This window comes from Epargyreus clarus, unplaced genomic scaffold (assembly GCF_041222505.1).
Source record: "Epargyreus clarus isolate Ecla_fem2 unplaced genomic scaffold, WU_Ecla_fem_2.2 ptg000008l, whole genome shotgun sequence".
NCBI classification, from domain to species: Eukaryota; Metazoa; Arthropoda; class Insecta; order Lepidoptera; family Hesperiidae; genus Epargyreus; species Epargyreus clarus.
The window spans coordinates 890,839-916,654 of NW_027332216.1; the positions used below are offsets into that span (position 1 = coordinate 890,839).

The following is a 25,816-nucleotide window of genomic DNA, read 5'->3' on the forward strand; positions in this document are numbered from 1 at the left end:
AAAACGCCCTCATAATAGCGTAATTTGGCGGCTTACAAAATTACGAAGCCCCAGAGCACTTCAACTCCCAGTTGAAATTCCATTAGTAAATGAAACAACGTTGCATTCAGACTCGAACAACATAAAAATTAATGAGTTCTAGTCAAGAGTTACCACGGTTGAAACAGGTTATTTTTTTATTTGTAAGTATAACGATGTGGATCAATATAATGAAATTTTAATTTATTCAATTCCACTTTATTAAGACAATGACCCAATAGTAATATAATCGGCGGATAAGACAAAATAAAACAAACGTGACCGAAATGAAACGGGCACGTCTATATCCCTATATGAGACAATGTGCAGGGTTTTATCGTCTCGCCAGGTTCAAGCAAATATGTCCTGCTGATAGTTCCGTCAGGTTTATCTGCGCCAGAAATAGCCGGCCTGACCCACATACCCGATAGACGTGCCGCCACTTTATGGTCACCTGGTACTTCTAATTTTATTAAACATGAGTAAAATATTCTGTTAGATATAGTCCCGGTAAAACTGCTAGTCCGCTCTGAATATAGAAATGAATCGCGTCGCCATAGCAAATTCTATGACTACACCTACTCGCAACAACTTCAAAGCGTACTAGCAGTTTGGCGCGGAATCTCAAAAATGTGCAAAAAGAGCTCCCTTCCAAAGGTGGCGATGCATCGGCGATCTGTGTTGCACATGTCTATCGTCGAAGATGATGAGATACTGATATGATTGATGAGATACTTTCGATCAGGATTTACCGCTAGGTCTATCAATGAAAAAAATAATACTTCCGTTTTAAGAGGTTACCCTAAATACTGTACCTAATGTTTTTGTAATATTATCACCCTGAATACTTTTCTATAATTACTGAAACCACCATTAAAATCTGTTGAACCCTTCCCAACAAACACCAATAATTATATAAATTAAAACAATACGTTTTATCATGATTACTTCTTTATACTAAGAAAACTTGTGCTCCTTAGACAACAATTATTATACTATCTAAGCTACACTTTAACCGTCCGACACATGCATTTAAGATAGATTATTTTAATTAAATTATACACTGAAACGATAAAATGCATACAACGTATATGTACGTACTACAACTACATCATTGTTATGGAAGCTACTATAAACAGGATAGTATTTTACAACAGTTATAGCGCCAAGTTTTAATCAATTTTTTTTATTGCCTTCAACGCACTTCCATATGAATCACATCTCAATCGGGTCGTTTCTCTATCGGTCGTATCGAAGCGTACGGCTCGCAAATGTTTCGCTTTTACGAGTGGAATAAAAATGCTTTTGTACGCTCTATTGGAAAATATAACTGAAAGATATATTCACATCTGCAGTTTTATCTTATATGAAATTATTTATCTCGTCGCAATTAAGTTTATAGCGGAATAGCAATTTTTTTCAGAATATTGTTACTATCTACTACTATCCATACGTTATGTACATATAAACCTCTGTACAATGGTGTAGTAGCAGGTACTTTTATGAGAAAAATTAAAGACACATACCTGAAGCATAAAAAATCTACTTTCCTTTGGATGACTTCCAAATTAAGTTAATAAATGGTAAAAAACATAGTACAAAGCCATTATTTTAGGGCGAATATATTTTATTGGAAGTACATACTCGTATTGTACTTTCCGTCGGCCTAAAATTGAACAAATGAACAATAATTAATTCCATTAAACAATCACTGCTGTAAACATGTTACACAGCAGTTAAAACAGTCTAAAGGATTGAGATTTAAGAGTTCATCAAACTATTGTTGTACCGTTTGTTCTTTATACGGAGCCATTTCTTTAAAATAAACTATCTGGATAATATAAAGTAGGTAGTACAAACAACTGAGCAATATGGCCAACGGGAAGTGAGTTCCTGACCTTGTATGAGTACGAAAGTTCTTTTGTATTCCAACACAATGGTGCCATGAACACACGATCCCATAACTTATCCAAGGGTTACAATAATAAGGTGAAGGACTTTGTAAGGTCGTATTATTCAGAAGGACTTAATAAGGAGCATAAACATTGCGCGGTTGACTTGTCAAGTCGACAAATAACAGACTTTGAATAATGTCATGTACGGTTTATACATCGTCCATGTTATGGTAAGTGGTCAGAACGGTCCACGGACATTAATAATGTATTCTAAACGGAAACGGACCCTGTTTCAGCCGAGGATGACCATAAATGATTTACCAGTAAGGACAAAGTTAGGAAAACTCTAAATGTCTCTACCTTGGAAGGACGGTATCCTTCGAACGAAAATGTTAAGTGAATAAGTGTAGCAATGATGCCTCGACAATATAACCAACAGAGCAAAAGATCTTGGTCAAACTTTACTCAAGCACATAGTTATAGAACATATTAGTTTACAGCTGGAGCATAAATCTCAAAGCAGAATTAACACCACGCTTTGGCTTCGGGCCAAAACAACCACTTAGTGGCAAAGGTTTAATATTACAATCAGGTCTCGAACGCCCGAGTCAGCTATTTTGCTGAAGTCGATCGTTAAATTAGGACCAATTGACAACGAAGGTTAAGGTTCAATTGGTTGCGTTTGCTATGCAACGCATGTACCTTGTGTACAATTAGGTTCCTATTTAGAGGTGGATTGGGGCACGTGCCTCGGTAGTAAATAAGTCGTGTTGTAAACAATAGCTACTTATAGGAAGTAATACATCGGTTGCCCGGGAAGTTAGTGCCGTCCTGTGGGAAGTAGTCTATATTAACTGAAACTCCCAATATTTTTCTGAAGCAGACTGTTGCCCTCAATGTTTCGTTATCGGATAGTAGTGATAGTACTCAATGATTAAAGATATGGGAAGGCAAGCTAACTTCCCTTTATCTTCAAGTTCTGACTTTACCTTTAAAATGGAGATTTTTAGCCGGACTCCGTGCATTGCTGCCGTATCATAATTATACCTAAATCTAAATTATCTATTTGGATGTCTGTGTGGTCAGGGATAGAACCTGGGACCCTGCGTGCTAGATAAATGTGGCTACCACGCCACCAACTATGAGATAACAAAACTTTAAAAACAAGCATCAAACTACATAGTAGTTAAAACTTAAAATGTCTTTAAACGTAATCGGTCTGAAAATAAAATTCTTGTAAGGCTTCTGAGCGTCGAACGAACAGATTATAAATCTCAACACAAGACGACAATAGCATGTTTTCAATGGCTTCATCATCTGTACGTGCGTCGTAGATCTAAATAAATTATCATAAGTGAAGCCTGTGTTTAGACACCGAAGAATAGAAAATCATTAAACTTCTAATCCTATTCCGACCTGATAATAGATTTTGTAACTTACAATTTGTATTTGCCTGTGCAACTGCACAGACAAATACAGACATTTCATATGTTGGACAGACTAACAAGTCGGTCCAAAATATAAAATGTTATTTCCATAAAATAAATATAGAACAAAAATTACCCTCAGTTCTAAAATCCTTTATCTAAATCATAATACTATTATTAAATTTCTTGTCAGTCTGTACACGTAATTTTGAAAGTACTGAACCGTTTTACGACTTACGTCCAACTCTATCGAAAAATTGTTACTTACCGACTGATACCGTTTGCTTTGCGCAAACATTGGAGATTTTTCGATGTAATATAGACTACCTTTCACTCAGAAAACACATATACATATAGAGTAACACTTTCCACACGAAGGTTCCAGAAATCTAAATTGATAATTAACGGGAACACGCTGAATGCTCTGCGTATTAGACATTGTTAACCATTGCATCTCGTTAGTCTAACAGGGCACGCAAATGCGAGAAACGGCCCCTCTTGTAAGGAAAGAAAATCATTAAGTTCAAGGAAAATTCCACACTTACATCACCTACCACATGTATAATTTTGAAATAAATCATTTGTTTAATAAGCTTAATAAGCAGCTACTAAGTTGCAAGATACTAAGAAATACCTATTTCTGCAAAATTTTTAATCATGTCTGAGTATGTAGGGAAGTCGACGTGACACAGTTGCGAAGCGTGGCCAAGTAATCGCTGGGGGATTCGTATCCTCGTGTCCTAATCGTTGAGCCCGGGATCAGCCGCAGTGCGGGACTGCGGGTACATCGATCCCGCTGTCCCGGGCACCCGCTGCGGGAATATTACGTTTCATGCCGCAAAGTGTTCTGCTTCGTGAGATGATGCCAAAATGGAGGCATGCGGCAACTTGATACTGATCATTTGTACTAGCTTGTAAAGTATCGCTCGATATGAATAAAAATCGATCTGGCCAATTTGGATGGAATTGGGTAGAGTGATATTATTAATTACAAACGTATGTCTGTATAAGGACAATTGCAGTAATATCTTTTTAAACTAAAGGACAAAAACAGATCTTTTATAATTTTATCCTATTCGTCTGTCCGTTTGCCCATCAACCCGTTTGTCACAACCAACGCATATACTTTAAAACACGAAAAGTCAAAATAATTCAAATTGTTCAGGACAACAATTTTAGTAGTAGGAATATTCATGTTCATGCCAACACTATGCAATCCAATCCGCCGCTGAGCAACCCCGACGCTCCAGTAATGGAATTAAACTGAGGGCTCGACAGCAAGAAACAAAAAGGTAAAAAACAACCCTTAGAGAACGCGAATACCATAAAACCGAGGACCTATTTTGACTGAGACTGCTAGAACTAACGACATGAATTTTTCACGAGGCGTTCCACTTCCAAATGTTTTTCTTGAATTAACCTGGTATTTCAGAATTTTACGCTTAGTTTAGCTTAGCTTGTAGTAACCGTGCCAAATGAAATGTATACATTGCCGCATATTTCTATGGATCATTGTGAAAATCAAAATGTAAAAGTGGAAAGGTATCATAACAATTAATCTGAATACGTTTCGACTTTTTTTTCCGACTTTTACTCATAAATAAATGTCAGAAAAGCAAAGCTCTAGAGTTTTAAAAATCAATTTTGAACCTTTCAAACTATTCAAGCCTCTGAAAAACTTTCGGTGCTAGTCATAGATTAGTAAAGATTACTCACTCCTAACAAGAAAATGTAACCAGTTTTGAGAATTGAAATAGTTGCGTAAAAAAATTTGCCACGTCTCCGTGCTAAAATGTCTCTAAAATATTTGAAATACTTATTTATTTATTATGTTAATTACGCAGTATTAGTTACTTATTCGTAAATTTTCGCTAAGAATGTTTTTTATTTGTCAATAATTCAAAACAATAACTGACAAATCAGCCGTTTGTGGCTTCATTCAATTTCAAGGCGGCGGAATATCTTTACTTATCAAAGGTGATGATAGTCTACCGCGCATCCAATGTGATGTTTGTATCCAGTCGAAGTCCTGTTAGTACTCTATTGCATTAAACAAAAATGTACGACTGATTGTTCGAGAATATCGAATATTTTTAATATTAATATCTACAAAGCTACTTTGATTGAATAATATAATTTATCTGCAAGATTTTATCAAAAAACATGAACGTGTTAAGTCCCAAAAATTTTAATTTTATCAGATACTAACTTCCATATCACTTATCATATCAACTTAATTTCGATCGATGGATATAATTTTCATTGCGAAAAGTAAAATATTAATACAAATGGCATGAGCACAAAGTTTCGTATGTCACCCTAAGTAAATTTATAATCAATTAAAGCCCTCCTGACTATCCCTACCAATTGTGATTTACATAAAAAATATTAATAGAAGCATCGAAGAAGAATTCTTTTTAGTCCGGCTGCAGAAAGGCATTGCTGTCGTAATTAAACCGGTTATGATAACATAGATCTTACTGCTCGATTTTGGGTTTTAATGGACCTTATGCTAGTATTCTTTGAGTGCACAATGTACATAAACAGTGTCAAGACGCAATAAAAGCTCATTAGCGTGCTGGGAAATGTGCAGCTGGCGCAAAATGGAGCTCAAATACGTCGATTCTAGAAAATTCAAGCATTGTGTTTCAAGCAATCTGATTGTGGGTATTTCTTTGCTAGAAAATATGTAAAGTAACATGTTCTTCTAAACCGGCGGTCAGCAACACACGACTCGCGGGCCGCACATGGTCCGCAACACTCTTCTTGCGGCCCGCGGACCTTTCTAATGTAATTTCCTGTACGATTTTTTTCGCCGTGCATAGTGTCTGCAAATTGCAGACATTATTTGAGTCTACTTGACAAACTAGACAAAACTTCAAAGAGTATTTCCGAATGCAGCCCGCTATTATCTCATGTAATTACAATGTGATCTGTGTTGTCAAAAAAGTTGCAGACTACATTCCATATCATGTTTTATGGCTGTTTTTAAAAACAATTATAAGATTGTAGGATAAACTTCCGAAAAGCGCATACCGCCGATCAATCTGAAATTTCGTAGACTAACGACTATTTTGGATCACGAATATCATAACGAAAATTGGCGCAAACGCTATTTTGAATAAGTAAAACAGGAGGTCAAATTACGTTAGTCTACCAAACTTTAGGTCGATCGGCGGTATGCGCTTTTCGGAAGTACACCCAGAGGTAATGTAATTTTAGAAACAATTAACCTATCCTCCAAATCAATTAGAATGAAAAACAGATATTAAGGGGGATTGGAAAGCATGGTACAACCAAGCAAGTATTGCCAGAATGCCTAATAATAATATGTAACAATAGTTGCATTTTGGTACAAATGTGTGGATGATGATTATTGATGATGATTGAGGATGATTATTTAGTCCTCTGGGGGCAACATATCTTGATTGACTTAGGGTAAAACCTCTGTAGTAAGAGTCCATATGTCACAGGAAGCACTATTACATGTTAATTAAAACCAGAGAACAAAACCTAGAAACAAATGTAGGCTTCAATTTTCTAGAAAGAGACATTAAGTTGTTATAACTGTAAACTTTGAACATATATCATAATTCACTCTTAATTGGGATTGATAATAATAATATTACTGATGAGCATGGGAGGTGTCTACTTAATAACCATGAATGCATAAAATGCTATATGCTTGGTAATGTCTGCTATTTTTTACTTCAATATCCTAAAATAAAATAAAGATATATAGAATACAAAATAAAGAATATCTCTGAGTAATATATTGAAATACTGCATGTATTTATTATGTTTCATTTGCATTAAAAGTAAATTCAAACCTTATCTTTATACTCAAACTTCTCAAGTGGGATTTATTCTGTTCTGTGATGAGAAAGGAATTAAAAAGAGAAGCATAATCTTCAAGTTTTTTTAATATTTTGTACCAAAAAGCACTAGCATGCTTACATATTTTAGCATTGCTCATACAAATTTAAAGTAAAAGAATGCAAGCATGTATAATCAAGTCCAATTTACATAATTTATGAAACTATAGTAGACAAGTCTAAAAATGGTTAAATTACTATTGGTTTAATTTAACCATTTTTAGCTTTTAGTAAAACAACTTATACAAAGATTAGTAAACTCATTAAAACTGTACACATATATTAAAGAAATACCTAATAGTAAGCGTATACTCAAGCCCTGGATAACACCGGGAATCTTGCGCTGCATTAAAAATCGTAATAATTTACAAGCAAAATCTCGAAAGGACCCACACAATGATGTCGCTAAAATAACATACACAAGATACCGGAATTATTGTAACAATCTGCTAAAAAAACTGAAGCGGACTTATGAGCGAGAATTAATTGTGAATTCACTTTCAAATAATAGATTATTATGGAAAAACATAAAAAACGTAACTTATTGCAATAAAATTCAAGATCAAAGCACAGAATTGTTAAATATAAAACCTTCCCCAGTAGAATCGGTAAACTACATAAACGACTACTTTGCAAATATTGGTAAACATTTAGCACAACAAATCAGTACAACTGGAGTCCACTGTAATACAACGCCAGTACAGCTTAATTCTTTTGTTCTCTTAGATACTGATGTGCAAGAGGTAGAGAACATCTTAATAAATCTAAAAACTGATAGTGCTCCTGGATGGGATGACATCTCTACAAAATATTTAAAACACGTTAAGGACGAAGTAATCCCCATTATATCTCATCTAGCTAATATGTGTTTTAAACAGGGCATCTTTCCTGACCTATTAAAAAAATCTACAATTATTCCAGTACATAAGGGGGGGAACAGAGACGAGGTCAATAACTATAGACCCATATCATTATTGCCGGCCATATCTAAAATATTAGAAAAATTATTAAACATCAGACTGCTAAAATATTTAAATAAATTCAATATCCTATCTCCCTATCAATTTGGTTTCAGGCAAGGCAAATCCTGTGAAGATGCAGTTTCTGCTCTGACTTCATCAGTGGTAGAGCAAGTAGATAAGAGACAAAAATGTCTTACTGTATTTTTAGATCTTATGAAAGCATTTGACACCGTTTCTGTTCCAATCCTTATAAATAAACTGGAAAAGTCAGGAATTAGAGGGACCCCGCTCGATCTGTTTACTGATTACCTCTCTAATAGGAAACAACGTGTAAAGCTTGGTCAGTATGTTAGTGATGACGCTGAGGTATTGCTTGGCTTGCCTCAAGGCAGTGTGTTGGGGCCTACCCTATTTTTGTTGTATATCAATGATTTGTGCAATTTGAAAATAAAAAATGCACAAGTGATATCATATGCTGATGATACTGCCGTTATCTTTACAGGTGAGACATGGCAACAGGTTAAAGAGAGAGCTGAACTGGGAATGACCCAAATTGCTAATTGGCTAAATAGTAACCTCCTTACTCTTAATACCAGCAAAACGAACTATATTTGCTTCAGTGTTTCTAATCATACACAACCACCTATAGATTATGATATAAAAGTACATACATGTATAAATAACAATTCCTGTGGGTGTCCAATATTAAGTAAAGTTAGTCATACCAAGTATTTGGGAGTTATGGTGGATCAAAGATTATCATGGCATCCCCAGATTGAACACATTACTAAGAGAATTGCAAAATTAAACTGGATTTTTAGTACATTGAGACATGTAGTTCCAAAAAATGATAATTCTCAAAATAAGCTTTTAAATCAAATATACGTGTCATTGGTGCAATCAGTACTGACATATTGTATATCGATCTGGGGAGGTGCGACTAAAACGAAACTCATTCAGTTAGAACGTGCACAACGCGGGTTAATTAAAACTATGTATTTTAAAAGAAGAAGGTATTCTACAGAAAACCTCTACTCTATTAGCAATTTACTAACAGTTAGGAAGCTATATCTACTACAAATAGTACTAAAACAACATAAAACACTGTCATATGATCCGTCTAACTTGCAAAGGAGAAGAAAATATGTTATCGCCCCAGCCCCTCAAACGAACACTTTATTTGCTAGCATGCAATACAACAAACGTGCAGCTCAATTATATAATAAAATTAATAAAACAATAAAAATAAATAAAATGTCTTATTTTGAATGTAAAAAAGTGTTAACTAATTATTTACAAACTCTTAGCTACGAACAGGCAGAATCACTACTACAGTTCTCATATATATAATACATTACATGCATACACTTACTTACATGCACACACACACACACACACACACACACACACACACACACACACACACACACACACAAACACACACACACACACACAAAATTAGATAAATTAGCTTAAAATAATCCTTGTATTATAGTTCATAAGTTTATATTGTTCTCGGAAGAGCGGAGGCTCCTAATACAGGCACTGCGTGCTTAAAAGGAGGCTCTAGCCACTTACTAATGTAACACACCTTATGAAGTAAAATAAATAATTGTTTGTTTGTTTGTTTGTTTGTTTTAGCCTACAGAACAGAATTAAAATAGCAAGAAAAATGACTACATACCAAAATGATAAAGAATCATTATTGGAATATTTAGTGTTGTACTATTATAGGAAAATAATAAATTACGAAAAGTCATATATTTTCACCAATAACTGAGATGTAATAGGGTCGAAATTGCTATATGAGCAGTGGTTTCCGATATTTAGAAAGGTTTCGCAGACAAAAAAGTCTACAGAAAAATATTTTCGCTGTAAACTATACTACAAAAATATATTTAAAGAAATGTATGTACTATACTTTTCCATAAAATACTTACTTTTTGAAACTTTTATGAAAGAATTACTATTTATCTTCAAAAAAAAATGACAAGGGCAACCCTAGTTCCACTCAATATTAAGGTCGTCGAGGCGTTGATTGCATTCGACACCCTGATAAAATCAAAAATAAATTTGGTATATTTATATCAACACAGTACTTACCAAAAGGTTGTAATGGACGGGACAATGCTAGAAAACAGCTCGGACCATCTCAAAACTCGTACAAAACACTAAACACACGATGAAAACAAACGAAAGTCAATATAGTTTTTAGAAATAACAAAAGACTTAAAAATGTATGCACTTTATTCGTTTAATGTTCGGAAGCTCCGTTCTGTATATCACTTATTCGTACAGATTATTCCAGATTACAGATTAATCTATATAGATAACGCGTGATTTATGTTATGAGAACGCAATTCACAAAGAAATTAAACACAAATACTTTCTATTCCTAATTTAACACCAACAACACAAGCTGCCTTAACGCGGACTTCGCTTAGACCTCAGATTTCAGATTCGATTGGCTGGCGCCTAGCTAGCTAGAGCTGAATTGATTTGATTATAAGCTATCATTCGTTCACATACAGTGAACGAATGATAGCTTATAATCAAAAAGAATCTGGCAAAACTTCCAGCTGTCACTTGAAGTATAATATAAATTAATTAACAAAGTATATTAATTGTACTATACGTTCATTTTTTTTTATTACATATTATTTTTTTATATCACAACGTTTTTTAAAATTATATAAAAGCGTTTAGTAATTGCAACCTACTTAACATAACATTCAATCTTGTTTTCATTAGAGAGCAAAATCCAAACGGTTTCGTGTCATTACGATAGCTACTGTAGTTGGATGTCACTGTCACTGTCACTAGTGTCACTGAATTTAAAATTTGAAATTCAATTGTAGTAACGTCTCGTTATATTTGCATTACATTTAGGAAATAAAACTTGACCAAAAGAGAAAATGATCGAAAGCATTCCATTATATTTAGTTGAGGAGCGCGTAAAAACTTTCAAGAAATGGCCGTTTAGTGATAAAGACAAGTGCAATGTGCGTAATATGGCCGAGGCGGGCTTCTACTCGGTGGCGACGGGCGCTGACGACGCCGACGCTGCGAAATGTTTCCTCTGTGGGAAGGAGCTGGATGGATGGGAAGCTAGTGATGACCCCTGGGCGGAGCATAAGAGCCACGCCGCGAAATGTGCCTTTGTGCAACTTGGAAAAAACGAAAATGATCTCTTGGTAAGTTGTTTTTATATATAGCAAAGTGATCATAGCATGTGTTTGCTGTTGAGTAATCACTGCTGTCCATTAAGTATTTAACTATTTTATAAGGTTTGATTGTAGAAGAAACCTAGTTTGACTTCGAAAGCACCACTGCCTTGTATAAGGCTGGATGTAATGCAGACATAATTATACAAAACATTCCAACCTTGTCCTCAAAGTTAACAACACATTTGTGGCAACACTCTTAGCTGAGGTAAAAAATAGGTGTATTTGGGGGGGTAGTGGCTCCTTGCAATCAGATTAACTGCATACTAATTTGATATGTTTATATATAAAAAGTAATTGAATTGGCAGTTTCCTTGATATTTGTTTTTTTTTTGTACTTTTCGTATATTTTATAATGTTAAAACAAGGATAATAACTTTCTAACCAAATAACAAAATAGTACATTACAATACACGTGGCCAAAGTAGCCTATTTTTGCACGGCGTGAAGTTAGCGCCCGAGCGCAGCGAGGGTGCTAAACATTGATTGAAACTAAAAATTATGAATTAAAAAAACCATAAAAATGTGACACAACCAAAACCATTGAAATTTGATGTGAAGAAGTCTTGATTTAGAAAATTTAGTAATTATTCTGCTCTTGAGATAAAGACAAATCTAACACCACACATATGTCGAAATCTATCAAGCCATTTAGGCTACATACAGGCGTCTAGACACTTAACTTATGACAATGACTTATAATGGGAACTCCACCTAAACGTATTAAAGAAACATATGATAAGCAATCACATAGTGTACTAATTCATGACTAATACTAGTGATACAGTAGAAAATCGATTATCCGAACCTCAGTTATAAATATTCGCGATTATTCGTATTGACAACCGTGAACAAGTAACTTTGTAATAACACTAATAACCCTTGCAAATCAGCCACAGTTTGTGTGACATGTGCAATTAAATTCCAGAAAGTCGCCAAATCGCAACTAAAAAGTTACTATAAAAAACAAAAACCCGATTGCTAAAAATATAGCTATGTTATCTCCACAATTTAGACGAATCCAACGACACATCATATCTCAAAATTAGTGAAGTCGTTTGAGTTTGCCAAAGAATGAAAAATACATACGTAACAAACATATAGTCGAAAAACATTACCTTCCTAAATTCTACAGAAATGCGTAACTAAAATGCGGGTTTAGGTCACAGAGTGCTATAAAAATAATTTTAGCTAAAAATATACAAATTATTTCTCATTAATAATATATACAATCAAGTAAAAAAAAGGAGAAAATCATAAGTAAAATAAACCATCTAAAAGTCCCATGTGGGGCATGGTTCCCAAAAAGCTGGCGGCATTTCCTTGTTGAATGGCAAGACTTAGCCTTAGAGCAAAGTAACCGCCAGCTTTTTGGTCACCGGAAGCAGTCACAGGCCTGGTTACATATCTGACATGATTTTTTTCATATCAGATGACCATGTACCCATTGTCTCTATTGCAAGAGCCGTAAAGAAATAATTGTCAAATAAATTATTATTAATTATAATTTGTTTATTTTAGTCAATTCTAAATATACCCTTATACATTCTTTTGTATAACACAATGATTAACACAATCATTCATCATAAAATAGTGCTAGGTATAATAAATAAAATTATTAATTTATATTTCCTTGTTTCAGCTCTCAGAAATGCTATCAGTCGTAAAACAATACATGATAAATGATGCAAAACATGTAGCTGAATTAATGAAGGAGAAAATTGATGAAAAAGCAAAGTCAGTCAGAAGAAAATGTTTAGTGCGAAAGTGATTTATAAGCCTATTTTAATTTTAATATTTTAAAGTAATTAAGTAACAATATACTCATTGTAAAATGTGACATCAAAGTTAAATTTGTATTTCCATTATATAAAGCGCAATGAAAAATTAAATGTTATTGTATTAAACTGAAATGTACTGTGCTGTTATAATTATTGTGTTGACAATTGCAAGTGGACTTGAGTCTTGCAAGACCTGATTCTTAGCAGAAAAGGTTCAGAACTCAGAGTGTTTTCTGCGTTGGAGCAGATACAGTATCAGTACATGCAGTACAGTAGAAACACATGTAGAAATATAAATATTTAGGTACATGACAGTTGTTGCTTTCATGACTCATTTGGGAGAAATATGGTCTGTGAGTTGCGGACCATCCATACAATTATTATATTCATCTAATAATGAATTTGGTGTCATGAGTTTTTAAAATTCACTTTGAAATTTTTTTAAAAAGTAAAAAAGTCATATAACATTGCAGGTTGCAGGCAACTGCTGGTTGCTGCAGAACTATGATAACTTTTGTATTAGAAATAGTATTAACTTATCTATGTTTCATGTTTCAAGATGCAAAAATATCAAAATCAACATTTTTTATTCAGTGGATTGTCTACAGAACTCTTTTTGAAAATGCTATTAAACTATCATTGCTTGTTGAGGTGTAACAATATAAAACTGTCCACAGAAAACTTTTCAATTCAATGAAATTTAAAAGTAAAAAATAAATCTTTACACTCATAGAAAAATTGTATTGCTTATATTGTGTAATTTTGAAATTAAATGTAATGTACGCCATTTAAATAAAATTAAACAATATGTAGACTGATATAAGTGCCTGACTGTTTTAATAAATTGATTTATTATTTTTTTTATTTTTATTTAATGCAAATCTTATTGATAATGCCTACACTCATCTATTATTTATTCTGCTAATCTGCTTAAAAGCAATATTTTTCACACAGGATAATTCTAGAGTATTCTAAGGATGAAATTTTATTTTTGCCTCATAGTACTCAATGATATCTTTCGCTGGTCACACATTTGTACTCAAGTGCGACTTCAGGTAGAAAACCTTGCTATTTTGCCATCATTATGTTGACCCAGAATAATAGCAATGCCAGCCACTTGTGAGTGAATAAAGACTAAATTAGTTTACAAACATAGTCCTCTTAAAGTATTAAAATCTGAAAATAGGTTTAAATATAATCAATACTATCTTTGGGCATGCTCTATGGTTTTCATTGTTCCCTTGGCAACGAAAGTCAAACCAAACAAAGTTGAAGCTGACCGCCAATCTTACGTTGCCAAACTTTACATAGTATTTTACAATAACAGTTTTTATATTATTGTAGTTATTAAACTATTTTAGAGAAGCAATGGATGTTAAGAATCTGGAGCCTTATGCTATAATTGGTTTTGACGGTAAATAACTATATTAATTACGTTTTAAATATTCGCCATACGCATGTACGGGATGTAGGTACCTACTGATCTTAACCCATTTTTTTCATTTTATCAACATATTAGGCCGCAATTGTCTTTCAATTAAGTTATAAAAAATACAGCGATCTCTCACTGATAGAGCACTCGGCCACCTTTGTTATTTTGTGGCTCAACACACAAGTACAAACATAAAACCAATTTTCTTCAAATTTGCTCCCCTAACGAGGGTAAGTACGTTCTCTTTATCCTTATGGTAACAAACATAAGGACGTACTTTAATTTTAAAATCCTCTCTTAGTTAAAGATGTCTTTCGGATGTAGAGATCCATTACAGTCATATCATAGAAAAAAACTATTGCAATAGGTTCAGCCATACGAGGCCTGAAGGTTCACCCAGATGGAAACCACATCGTCTATCCCATGGGCAACAAGGTCTGCATCCAGGAATGGAAGACTAAGAAGATGTACTTCCTCAGCGGACACACCAATAGCGTGTCCACCGTCGCAGTATCGCCAAAAGGAACTTATGTCGGCTCCGGACAAATCAACCACATCGGGTTCAAAGCGGCTGCGAAGGTTTGGGACTTCAAGAGAAAGGTCCAGCTTGGTAGCCATGAGTTACACAAGGTAAGTTTACTTCCTTCTAGTGTCTTTTGTAAGTAGTAAAAGGGTACCTGATATTATTAGTACCAGCCACTCGCAATAATTCTATGTTCTTATTATCTAACACTTATCTAGGTGTTATAAAGAAAACTATGCCCGTTTGCTTTTATAGTCTTTTATTTTTATGTCTTTTCTTTTCGCGGCTTATTGGGATGATATTTATTGGGATGTCATTCAGCACTTGCACAGTATAAAAGAGTAAGATTTTAACAAATTTCGAGTTTATATTAAAAAAAAAAAAAGAATAATACACTGGCTATCATTATTGAAATACAAAGAAGTAGAAAGCTTATTAAAACCTATCACTTAGATAAAACATACATCATATAAAACGCACTACCAAACATATGTACGCACGCGCACACATACAGACACACACACAAGCACGCACACACGCACACACACACACCAACACACACACTAACACAGACACCGACTTACACATACACACACAATTAATGATATTGTAAGTTCCTAATTTTATATTCATCTAGTACATCATTAACATGCATAGTTTAATATATTTCTTTTCTTTCGTTTTTAAGTATTCATATTACGATGGAAGAGACTAGTCCCCACGATACAGGGAATCCTAGTGTGGGGTCTAGAGTTCTATAATCCGTAACATACATGCATATGCACTACAAAATTGTGTATCTCTTTAACTATTGTATAAATACTCTGTATATCGTACTACCTTGTAAATTTGCATTATGTATGTTTTTTATTTTGTGTACAGAAAATAAACGTTATTAAGATTTAAGATTATTATATTATCAGAGTACAAACGCACCCGAGGCATGATAACTTAAAAAATAGTTTGATCATTATAACATCGGGTTCTGTTGATGTCCCATTTATAAAGTAACATATCTCAGGTGCGAGTAGAGTCCTTAGCATTTTCATCGGACGAGCGCTACATGATTTCGCTGGGCGGACGCGACGACGGCTGCGTGGTGCTGTGGGATTGCGTGGTGGGCGCTGCCACCGGCACTGCTGCTGCTTCGAAACTCACCACCGGTGACGCGATGACACTTACTCCGCTTACACTGAGAGTGAACTCGTTCGTTACTGGCGGAGATTGTGAGTGTACTCAGTATTATTACAAAACCCTTTTAAGATCGCCGGATTTTAATGAATTCTTCAGAATTAGCAACGCATCTGTTACCTGTTACCTGTTACCACCTCAGTTAGGGTTTTAATCCGCTTAGGGTTTGATTACCATGGTCCAGGTGGGATACAAGGTCCCACTTACTTAGCAACTTAGTTGCTAAGTACAGTGCACTTATAATTGTTGCAATGATAGAGTTGCCATTTGTACAAAATAGTAGTTTATAATAAACTTCATCTCACTCCCTTATCAGGAAGACGTGTAAAACAGCAGTTTATCACGTCCTCCGTCTCGCTCCTACATCAGGTAATAACTGTACAATAGATTATAACATCTTGTCTCTCTCACCAGGTAACCTCCGAGTATGGAACATCCGCATGGAGAGCAAGGCGCTGGACGTGGCGGACGTGACCCTCGGCAAGTTACGGAGAAGCGTCCGCTGCATCGCCGTCAGCCAGGACGACGCTTACGGATACGCTGGTACCACGTGAGTTTATAGTTATCTTGTCTTAGTCTTGCCACGACAATTTCACAATATGATGACGATACAATCAATCCTAACTTTACTAAAATGTATCAGGGATAATGATCACGACATTTGAAATGATGGAGAATTTTGCTATAGTATACCTACTATATATTGCAGAACCGGAGACATGATAAAGTTCTCGATTAACTACCCTTCGGACCCTGCAGCATCGGTGGCTCACTGCAAGCCGTCGCTTTTGGGTTGTCTGGCCAGGTGCGGTCCTTGGAGAAAGGGCAAGCGGCCGGAATCTTCATGTTACAGTCAAGGTCTGGTTGCAAAAGTTCAGCTTCCGTTTATTTGTATCCACAATAACCAGAAATCAAATATATTTTGAAATATTTTCTTTTGCTTCTCCAGGCATAGAATCTATACTGATAATGGACGACGGTTGTCTGATCGTCGGCGCAGGAGATGGTACGATAGACATCCTGGACGAGATCAACTGGAAGGGCGATTTCCCGAAAGGCAAAGTCCTGGATCCCAACAAGCCGCACTTCAGGGCTGTAAGTTTTACGATATAGAAACTAGGCAATTCCTCTGATCTAAAATAATTAGTTTCAAGCTTCTACAAGATCATCCCCACTTCTTTAATGCCCGAACTCTACTCCATTAATGGGCATGCGTCTCCTGGAGAGGAGGAGTCCTTATCGTTGCGATAAGCCCGGAGTATACAACGGCGCTTGATCGAAGGAGATATAGATGAAATCGTATCATGTTTTTATATTTCCATAAAGCGACTGAATACATTCAACACGTGCTATCCAATCATGACCAAGCATTAACGATTCCTCGGAAGAATATAAGTGCTTAAATTTACCCTTCTAAACCTCGGTTACTACTACATTTATTTGATTAAATTCGTCGCTTACGGACAGTTACGGCTTACGATCCAACCGGGCTACCCACTAACCTACGTAATAAAACTATTATAAAGAAAATAATAATTATAATTTTAATAACTAAAAACCACGCTAAAATCGCACAAGGAAAATCGTTAATCCTGATTCCTGATGATCCTGATTCGTCATCAGGATCGTCAGGAATGGGATAAAATTATTAAAATCATGTATTGTCATAGGTTCTTGATAATTGTTCAAAATTTTAAATTAATCGGACCGTTCAAAGTGGGTAAAAATCGGGTTCAAATATTCCGTTATATTCATACATACAAATATACATACATAAATATATAAATACATACATACATACATAAACACTTCGCTTCTCGGCCTTTTGGCTAAGATCAAAGTGTACATACATACATACAAGCTAATAAAAGTGTGGTAAAAAGATCAATTACACGTTATGCCTTTCCAGCTAAAATCCACGAAACTCGAGGGCAGTATAACGTCCCTCGAGCTGATGGAGTCGCCGACCATGCGCGGCGACAAGCGGCTGCTGCTGGCCGGCACGCGCACCAGCGAGATCTACGCGATCAACGTGGCCACCTTTACCCCAGTGCTGGTGGTGACCTGCCACCGCTGCGCTATCAACTGTATCGCTTTCCCGACGTGAGTTAAATACGCATAATAATAAATTTTCCTGACGTTGTTGCTTTACGGTTTTTGATTAATATTTAGTTGAATTAATACTATCTAGTTAGTAGAAAGGAGAGAACTAGTATATTGGAAATAAAGAGTAATGAAGGCTGCATTCAAAGTTTCGTTTTTTTTTCAAAGTTAGACACTTGTGTTGGAACTTTGGGAGAGGGGCACCCCTGGGCGATTTTTACAAAACATATTTTTAATCGATGCTTAAAATGCAATTCAAAGTCAGTGATATTCCCTTAAAGACTATGTGTGTTTATGTATTGACTGTAATATTGTGTACGGAATAGGTCCGAAACTTAGAGTTGATTATTATCTAAATAAGGGGTGGCTGTGGACACACCGACGTCTTAGCTCGGCTTCAGGTAGTGTAAGCCTGTTGTGCATGGGCGAAAGTGACCAGGTACGATCAGATAAAAAACAGAAATAAGTGTGCATGATACATTTTTTATGATACAAATTTCTACTAACATCACGATGGTGTTATAACAGGGGTATGTCGGGCGTGTTCGCAACGGCGGGCGGCGGCGACGTGCGCGTGTGGTGCGTGGACACGGCGCAGGAGCTGCTGCGCATCGTCGTGCCCAACTTCACCTGCTCCTCCGTGCTCTTCTCCGGCGACGGAAAGTCTATCGTCACCGGTCAGTTTTTTTATATGTACTTATACTAGCTGAGCAATGCATCGCCGGCTTTGGAGGAGAGCTCTTTTTACACCTTTTTTGAAAAGCCCCATATCATTTGAGTTTGTACTCTAGTACCTAAGAAATTATACTCCTGTCCTCTGTGTACGTAATTAACAAAGAATAAAAAACGCATCGAATCATATTTATTTATTTATTCAACAAAATCCACAGCTACTTAAATGATATACAGGGTGTCCCGTAAGTACCACGACAAACTTGGGGAGAACATAGGTGAGGGTCTGACCTCTCTGGGAAAAAAAAATTACCTTACTAAAAGTGTCACCGTTTTTGCACTATCAATTGTTTTAGATTTTTTGAGAAATTCAGCCCTCTTCATCTTCTTTCGTTAACTGCGTGTACAAACTTGGTGATGCAGTGTTTATTTTTTCTGTTAAATACTATCAGATAGTTGGTCTATCATATTGAAATGTAAATTGGTTAAAAGATGTAAAGGAACCATGAAAAAAATAGGGATATTTTTAGATTTTAATTTTTTTACTATTTTTCCCTCAATTTTGAGTCGTCGCGGTGAAAAAAAAATGTACTGGTCTATAAGTGTACGTTGCGCCAAAAAATATGTCCAATTAATAGAGATTTCAAAAAGGTACCACACTTACTATTTAAAGTTGAAAAAAAAAAAGTTAAGGCCGTTTTTGCATGAAAGGGACTGAAACCAACTAAAACGTAATGATCGAGCGTTTATTTAAATTACGGTTTTTACCGACTCACAACGTGTCAGGCAGTACTAAATCACATTATTACCTAGTTACACACTTAAAAATATCATTCTTCATTTGTAAAAAAACAATTTAGTAACTAACTAGCAAACAAAGTATTACAATTTATTAAGTCAATTTTTACCTACTTTGAACTGTCGTTTCGAAGTAAAACTTCGTACATGTATGTAATTTGAATGACAATACCATAATTTGACATCTTAGAACAGATCTGATGATGGAGCCAGGATATGGATGGTAGATTTCTTACCAATTTAGCCTAAATTCGAGGGATTTACTAAGAAATGAACCATGCACCTGCTGGCTCCATCATCAGATCTGTTCCAAGATGTCAAATTATGGTATTGTCATTCAAATTACATACATGTACGAAGTTTTACTTCGAAACGACAGTTCAAAGTAGGTAATAATTGACTTAATAAATTGTAATACTTTGTTTGTTAGTTAGTTACTAAATTGTTTTTTTACAAATGAAGAATGATATTTTTAAGTGTGTAACTAAGTAATAATGTGATTTAGTACTGCCTGACACGTTGTGAGTCGGTAGAAACCGTAATTTAAATAAAAACTCGATCATTACGTTTTAGTTGGTTTCAGTCCCTTTCATGCAAAAACGGCCTTAACTTTTTTTTTTCAACTTTAAATAGTAAGTGTGGTACCTTTTTGAAATCTCTATTAACTGGACATATTTTTTGGTGCAACGTACACTTATCGTCCAGTACATTTTTTTTTCACCGCGACGAGTCAAAGTTGAGGGAAAAATAGTAAAAAAATTAAAATCTAAAAATATCCCTATTTTTTTCATGGTTCCTTTACATCTTTTAACCAATTTACTTTTCAATATGATAGACCAACTATCTGATAGTATTTAACAGAAAAAATAAACACTGCATCACCAAGTTTGTACACGCAGTTAACGAAAGAAGATGAAGAGGGCTGAATTTCTCAAAAAATCTAAAACAATTGATAGTGCAAAAACGGTGACACTTTTACTAAGATATTTTTTTTTTCCCAGAGAGGTCAGACCCTCACCTATGTTCTCCCCAAGTTTGTCGTGGTACTTACGGGACACCCTGTATATAATACTTTCTATGTTAAACTATCATATGACATGTATAAATCAATATTATTCAAGTATTTGTCATGGTTAAAAAAGTATTCCTTTTTAAAATAAGATAACATCCGTTTGGAAAATTATGTTAAAATTTAACAATTTATGGTTGCCAACCAATTTAATTACAAATATTGAGATAAAATTGCTTTAGTCAAACGGAGAAATTCGCATAATAAACATACTGCGAATACGTCATTTACTAACATACAGTACATTAACTACAAAAGCTTATTCGGACTGATTACACCCTTTTCCGCAGTAATATACGTAGAAGGATCCTAAATGTTACCTTATATAAATTTTTTGTATCAGGCTGGAACGACGGTAACATTAGAGCGTTCACGCCGCTCACCGGGAGGCTGATGTACTGCATCTACAACACGCACAACAAGGGCACTTCGGCGTTGGACATGACGCATGACGGTCGGACGCTTATCTCTGGAGGCTGTGAGGGACAGGTGAGGATGCAAGCGGTATATAAATTACAACCCTTTGTGGTTGATGTGCGGTGGAACCACCGCTAAGACTATAAAGCGATATTATTCAGTTCTGAGTAGAAAGGTATAAAAGAGACATACGCTACGCTAAGTTAGAATACTTAGTCCACAGAGGTCGCGGCCTTTGTGGACAACATTAGGACTAAATTATTAGCGGACCTCGATCAGTCTTTACTAGCCGTCAATTGTCACTTTTCGAGATTTAGTATCAAGTATTATATTTCAGGTTCGTGTCTGGGACATAAAGCCGGAATGTCAATCGCTGAAGAAGGTCCTGAAGGAACACAAGAGCCCCGTGTCCGCTATACAGGTGTCCCCAAACGATACCGAGGCCGTCAGCGCTGGTACGGATGGCTCGTGCATTATATGGGACCTCATGTAAGTTATAATTGTACTTGGTCCTTCGAGCCAGACAACTAAATATTGCATCGTATGCACGTATATATTATCTTCGTATGGTCGTTATTCGTAAATCCAACCCAATCAAGGCAATTTTAACCCACCATAGTTTTAAATTTGACCAGTTCTATTATGAAGAAAATAGCGATTTTTTTTTTTGTGAAATGCTCTACGTAATAACCAACCTTCTTACCTCAATTATTACCCGGAGCTATCTTTCGTTAGTGTCATTATGATAATATCATATTCCACTTGTAGTAATCATAGATTAGTGTAATAATATGGTATTTATTTTAAGGTAATATCATTTTCCTCCGCCTACTTATCTATGCCTCTGGCCTTTATCATTCCACTCCGGTCCGCAGCTCGCTGTCGCGGCGGCAGGTGATGTACGCGAACACGCTGTTCATGTGCGTGTGTTTCGAGCCGGTCGGCTGCCAGCTGCTCACCGGCGGCACTGACCGCCGCGTCGCCTACTGGGAGACCGGTAGCGGGAACCTTGCACGGGAGGTCAGTATTTATTGTCTTTCAAATAAAATTTTAATGTTGGAGTTATCAAATCAAGAGTAAATAGCCTAAAGGCTTCTAGGCAAGTGTGCTGCATCACTCACCATCAAGCGAGATCGAGGCCAAACGTAAACCTAAGTAAAAACAGCTGATATAGCAAGCGATTATGTCCACATAATAGAAAAAAAAACGTTGTTTTACTCTCACAGCCCCACACTAGGATTCCCTGAGTCATGTGTGCCATGGATATATACATAGACGAAATACACCAAACACCCAGATCCATAAACAGAAATCTAAATTCATCAGTTAAATATCTGTCTGGCCGGGGATCGTACCAAGGACCCTCTGTGCGTCAGACCGGTATGGTGACCGCTCCGCCACGCGGGTCGTCAAAGTAATTGGCGACTGACATCCATAGACATAGATCTGTGATTAACCCCAGATAAGATGAGAGTCTACCGGAGGTCGACCACGGTGGCATTGCTGCCCATGAGAACTACATTAGAACGCCACGGATGAATACGACAATAAAATAAAATAAATGGCTTATTTTATTTATAATTTTCTTGTATATATTTTGTAAATAAGTCCATTTTTAGTTTATATTTAACATTTAATGTATATCAAAGTTTAATTATACAATTCACAAGAGTAACTTTTTATACAAAACATTTGTAAAAATTAAAATTTTGAATTTATTTGCAGTTGGAAGCGAGCAAAGTCGGCGCCATCAATGGAGTACATATCACACAAAACGGTGAACTATTCGTCACCGGTGGCAACGATCAGATGGTTAAAGTAAGACTATTATGTATTATATTATATACCCTTAACTGCATTGATCGATAGATTCCATAATATATTACTTAGTTCGCATACCTTTTTTAGGCGAGGAAACGTTGAATAGGAAATATTCGCTACAAAAATTCTCAAAGATGTGCGAAGTTTACTAGTCTTCTTATTTGACGAGCGTTGTGGTAAATAACCTCTGGTTACTTTAAGAGGAAACTCGTGCTCACAATATTGGGTTTATTGTAATGTTAAAAATTAAAGTGTACGCTTATTGGCAGCTGTGGAAGTACCAGGAGGGCATATACACGCACATGGGTCTCGGGCACGCGGGCGCGGTCACGTGCTGCAAGTTCAGCCCGGACGCGCGCCGCATCGTGTCGTGCTGCGCCGCCGGCAGCATCATCGTGTGGAAGGTGCCCGAGGTGAGCTACACCTCTTGGTTGTCCTGCTCTCCTGGTATATTAGTAATTCAGTGAAATAGCCGAGTAGTTTGAAATTTCCCTCTCGTCATGGGGTTCGGGATTCAAATTCCGGTCCTGTGAATATTCAAGTTATTGTTTGGTCTTACAGAATGTAAGTAGAATCTAGATTATTATAACGCTATAATAGGTTACCCTATGGAAAATACCTAAAATAAGCTCCATTGACAATCTTTGTTGTTCTGCTCCCCTGATAACTAGATTAATAAAATCTCTATCTCATTTATATGTTTCATTCCAAAAAATTCCCTTCGGAAATCATACCACTCTATCTTAAAATGAATGTAACTATTATAGTAAACATACAAACTCTTGAGAGGTAAAACCACTAGCACTTGTTAAATTTTTAAATTTTGTGTTTTTTCAGCAATACGTAAACCAAGGCGCGCCATCGCGCAAAACAAGCTCACAGTCTCCCAAAGCGTTGCAAGATGAGTTACGTCTGCCGTTAAATGACAAGCCGACGCAGAAGGCTGCTGGCGATCGACAGCCCAAAATTCCTTCGGCACCTTCCAAGGTTTGCATATTATTTCAGTAGTTTAGTGTATGCTTGGCGTATTAGTCAGTACATGAAGAGCTGGCTATACATGGTGAAATGGCATGTCCATGAACTTGACAATAGCATAGGCGACGATGACCACTTACCACCGACTGTCTCCCTTTTCACCAAATATACATATCTAAAAAAAACAGTAAACAATATCATGTTTTAAGGAAAAGAATCTTGCAGCAGTATAAATATTTGTAAGCATAATTCTAACTTATGCCAAGTCCACTGTGCTAATCAAGTGCGAATTGGCAGACAACTTTCAACATACAACAATGTAGTTTTACTCAATACATCCAGTACCTAAAAAACTGTGCTCGTGAATACCCAGTAGAGTCCACACCAAACTGCTAGTCCGCTCCTAATATAGAAATGAGTCGCGTCGCAATAGCAAATTATAGATATTAGCGGGACGAAAACAGCGCGGGACTCCCAGCACCCTCCGCTGCCCGTTCTCGGCCACGGGTATAGTCCTCGTAAAACTACTAGTCCGCTCTGAACATAGAAATGAATCGCGTCGCCATAGCAAAAGTATGACTACACCTGCTCGCTACAACTTCAGAGTGGACTTGCAGTTTGGCGCGGACTATACCAACATAACAATATTTTTTCATTAATTCTCCACTCGTACAGACTGAAAAGATAGGGGCGATGGACACGACCCGCAGCAGCGTGCACGCGTGCTGCCCGTGCGAGTCGGGCCGCTCCAAGCGCTCCGACAACAGTGGCAAGACAGCCAAGAACTCGCCGCAGACCACCGGCACCAAGTGCTGTAGACCTCCAGGTGAAGAACTATTTTTAAACGCTTTCTATACTCACAGCCCCACACTAGGATTCCCTGTGTCGTGGGTGCTATTAACACACACACAGACAAATACACAAACACCTAGACCCAGAATCAGAAATCTAAATTCATCATTTAGAAATCTGTCTGGCCTGGGATCGAACCCGGGACCCTTTGCGCGTCAGACCGGCATGGTGACCGCTCAGCCACACAGGTCTTCACATACATTTTTAATGTACTCTATTACATGACGTAATAGTTTTGAGTATATTGAAAGATGTAGGTATAGCATATAATAGGGGCTCCATCATCATACTGATATGAATAATAATAAATAGTTGATATTTTGTTTGTGAATATATGCAATTTCAATTAATTAGGCTTTTTCACCTGTTTTTTATTATTTTTTGTGGCCCAAACTGACTATGCTTCTACCATATTCAATAAAGATTGGTTGATAATTCAGGTCAAGTAATTGAAACTAACAAACTGGTTCCTATTAGTCATGATATAAGAATATCTACCTTTGAATTTTCATATCCTGATTTTAGACTGAATTATTGAACAAATCAAATTTTACCATGAGTATAAACTAGTGAAATCTATTAACTTACATTATCTTTTATTTATTTTCAGATAATCTGCCAACAAGAACTACGAGCAAAGATTTCGTTAATGGTGGTGGAGACAAGAAGTAATCCAAAGACTACAAATAACTTGTGTTCATAATTAGTAACTTCTATTTATTAAAGGAATTCTTATGAAAATATTGTTTATCCTATTTTCCACCAAATGAAATTTAAAAAT

General features: G+C 36.1%; 3 protein-coding genes across 3 annotated transcripts in view; 2 read left to right on the forward strand and 1 right to left on the reverse strand.

Moving 5' to 3' along the window:
• The window catches only part of LOC140744060 (monocarboxylate transporter 9), a 48,880-nt gene extending 38,228 nt beyond the window's left edge, over nucleotides 1-10,652 (reverse strand). Inside the window, exon 1 of the mRNA XM_073075515.1 lies at nucleotides 10,281-10,652. The gene's annotated coding sequence lies outside the window, so the exon portion shown is untranslated. The remainder of the gene's footprint in view (nucleotides 1-10,280) is intronic.
• A 329-nt stretch (nucleotides 10,653-10,981) lies between these two features.
• On the forward strand, nucleotides 10,982-14,039 carry Det (baculoviral IAP repeat containing deterin). Its single transcript, XM_073075518.1, has 2 exons — nucleotides 10,982-11,371; nucleotides 13,044-14,039. Exons 1-2 carry the CDS (start codon nucleotides 11,093-11,095, stop codon nucleotides 13,170-13,172), a joined length of 408 nt encoding a protein of 135 aa, XP_072931619.1. The 5' UTR covers nucleotides 10,982-11,092; the 3' UTR covers nucleotides 13,173-14,039.
• Nucleotides 14,040-14,433: 394 nt separating this feature from the next.
• LOC140744062 (cilia- and flagella-associated protein 52) lies at nucleotides 14,434-25,781 on the forward strand. Its single transcript, XM_073075520.1, has 16 exons — nucleotides 14,434-14,596; nucleotides 14,982-15,244; nucleotides 16,159-16,363; nucleotides 16,743-16,878; nucleotides 17,038-17,186; nucleotides 17,278-17,423; nucleotides 18,238-18,431; nucleotides 18,960-19,108; nucleotides 21,314-21,459; nucleotides 21,725-21,876; nucleotides 22,263-22,407; nucleotides 23,113-23,205; nucleotides 23,478-23,621; nucleotides 24,046-24,195; nucleotides 24,859-25,009; nucleotides 25,646-25,781. The coding sequence occupies exons 1-16, from the start codon at nucleotides 14,551-14,553 to the stop codon at nucleotides 25,705-25,707; spliced, it is 2,331 nt and encodes a 776-aa protein (XP_072931621.1). The 5' UTR covers nucleotides 14,434-14,550; the 3' UTR covers nucleotides 25,708-25,781.
• The last annotated feature ends 35 nt before the right edge of the window (nucleotides 25,782-25,816 follow it).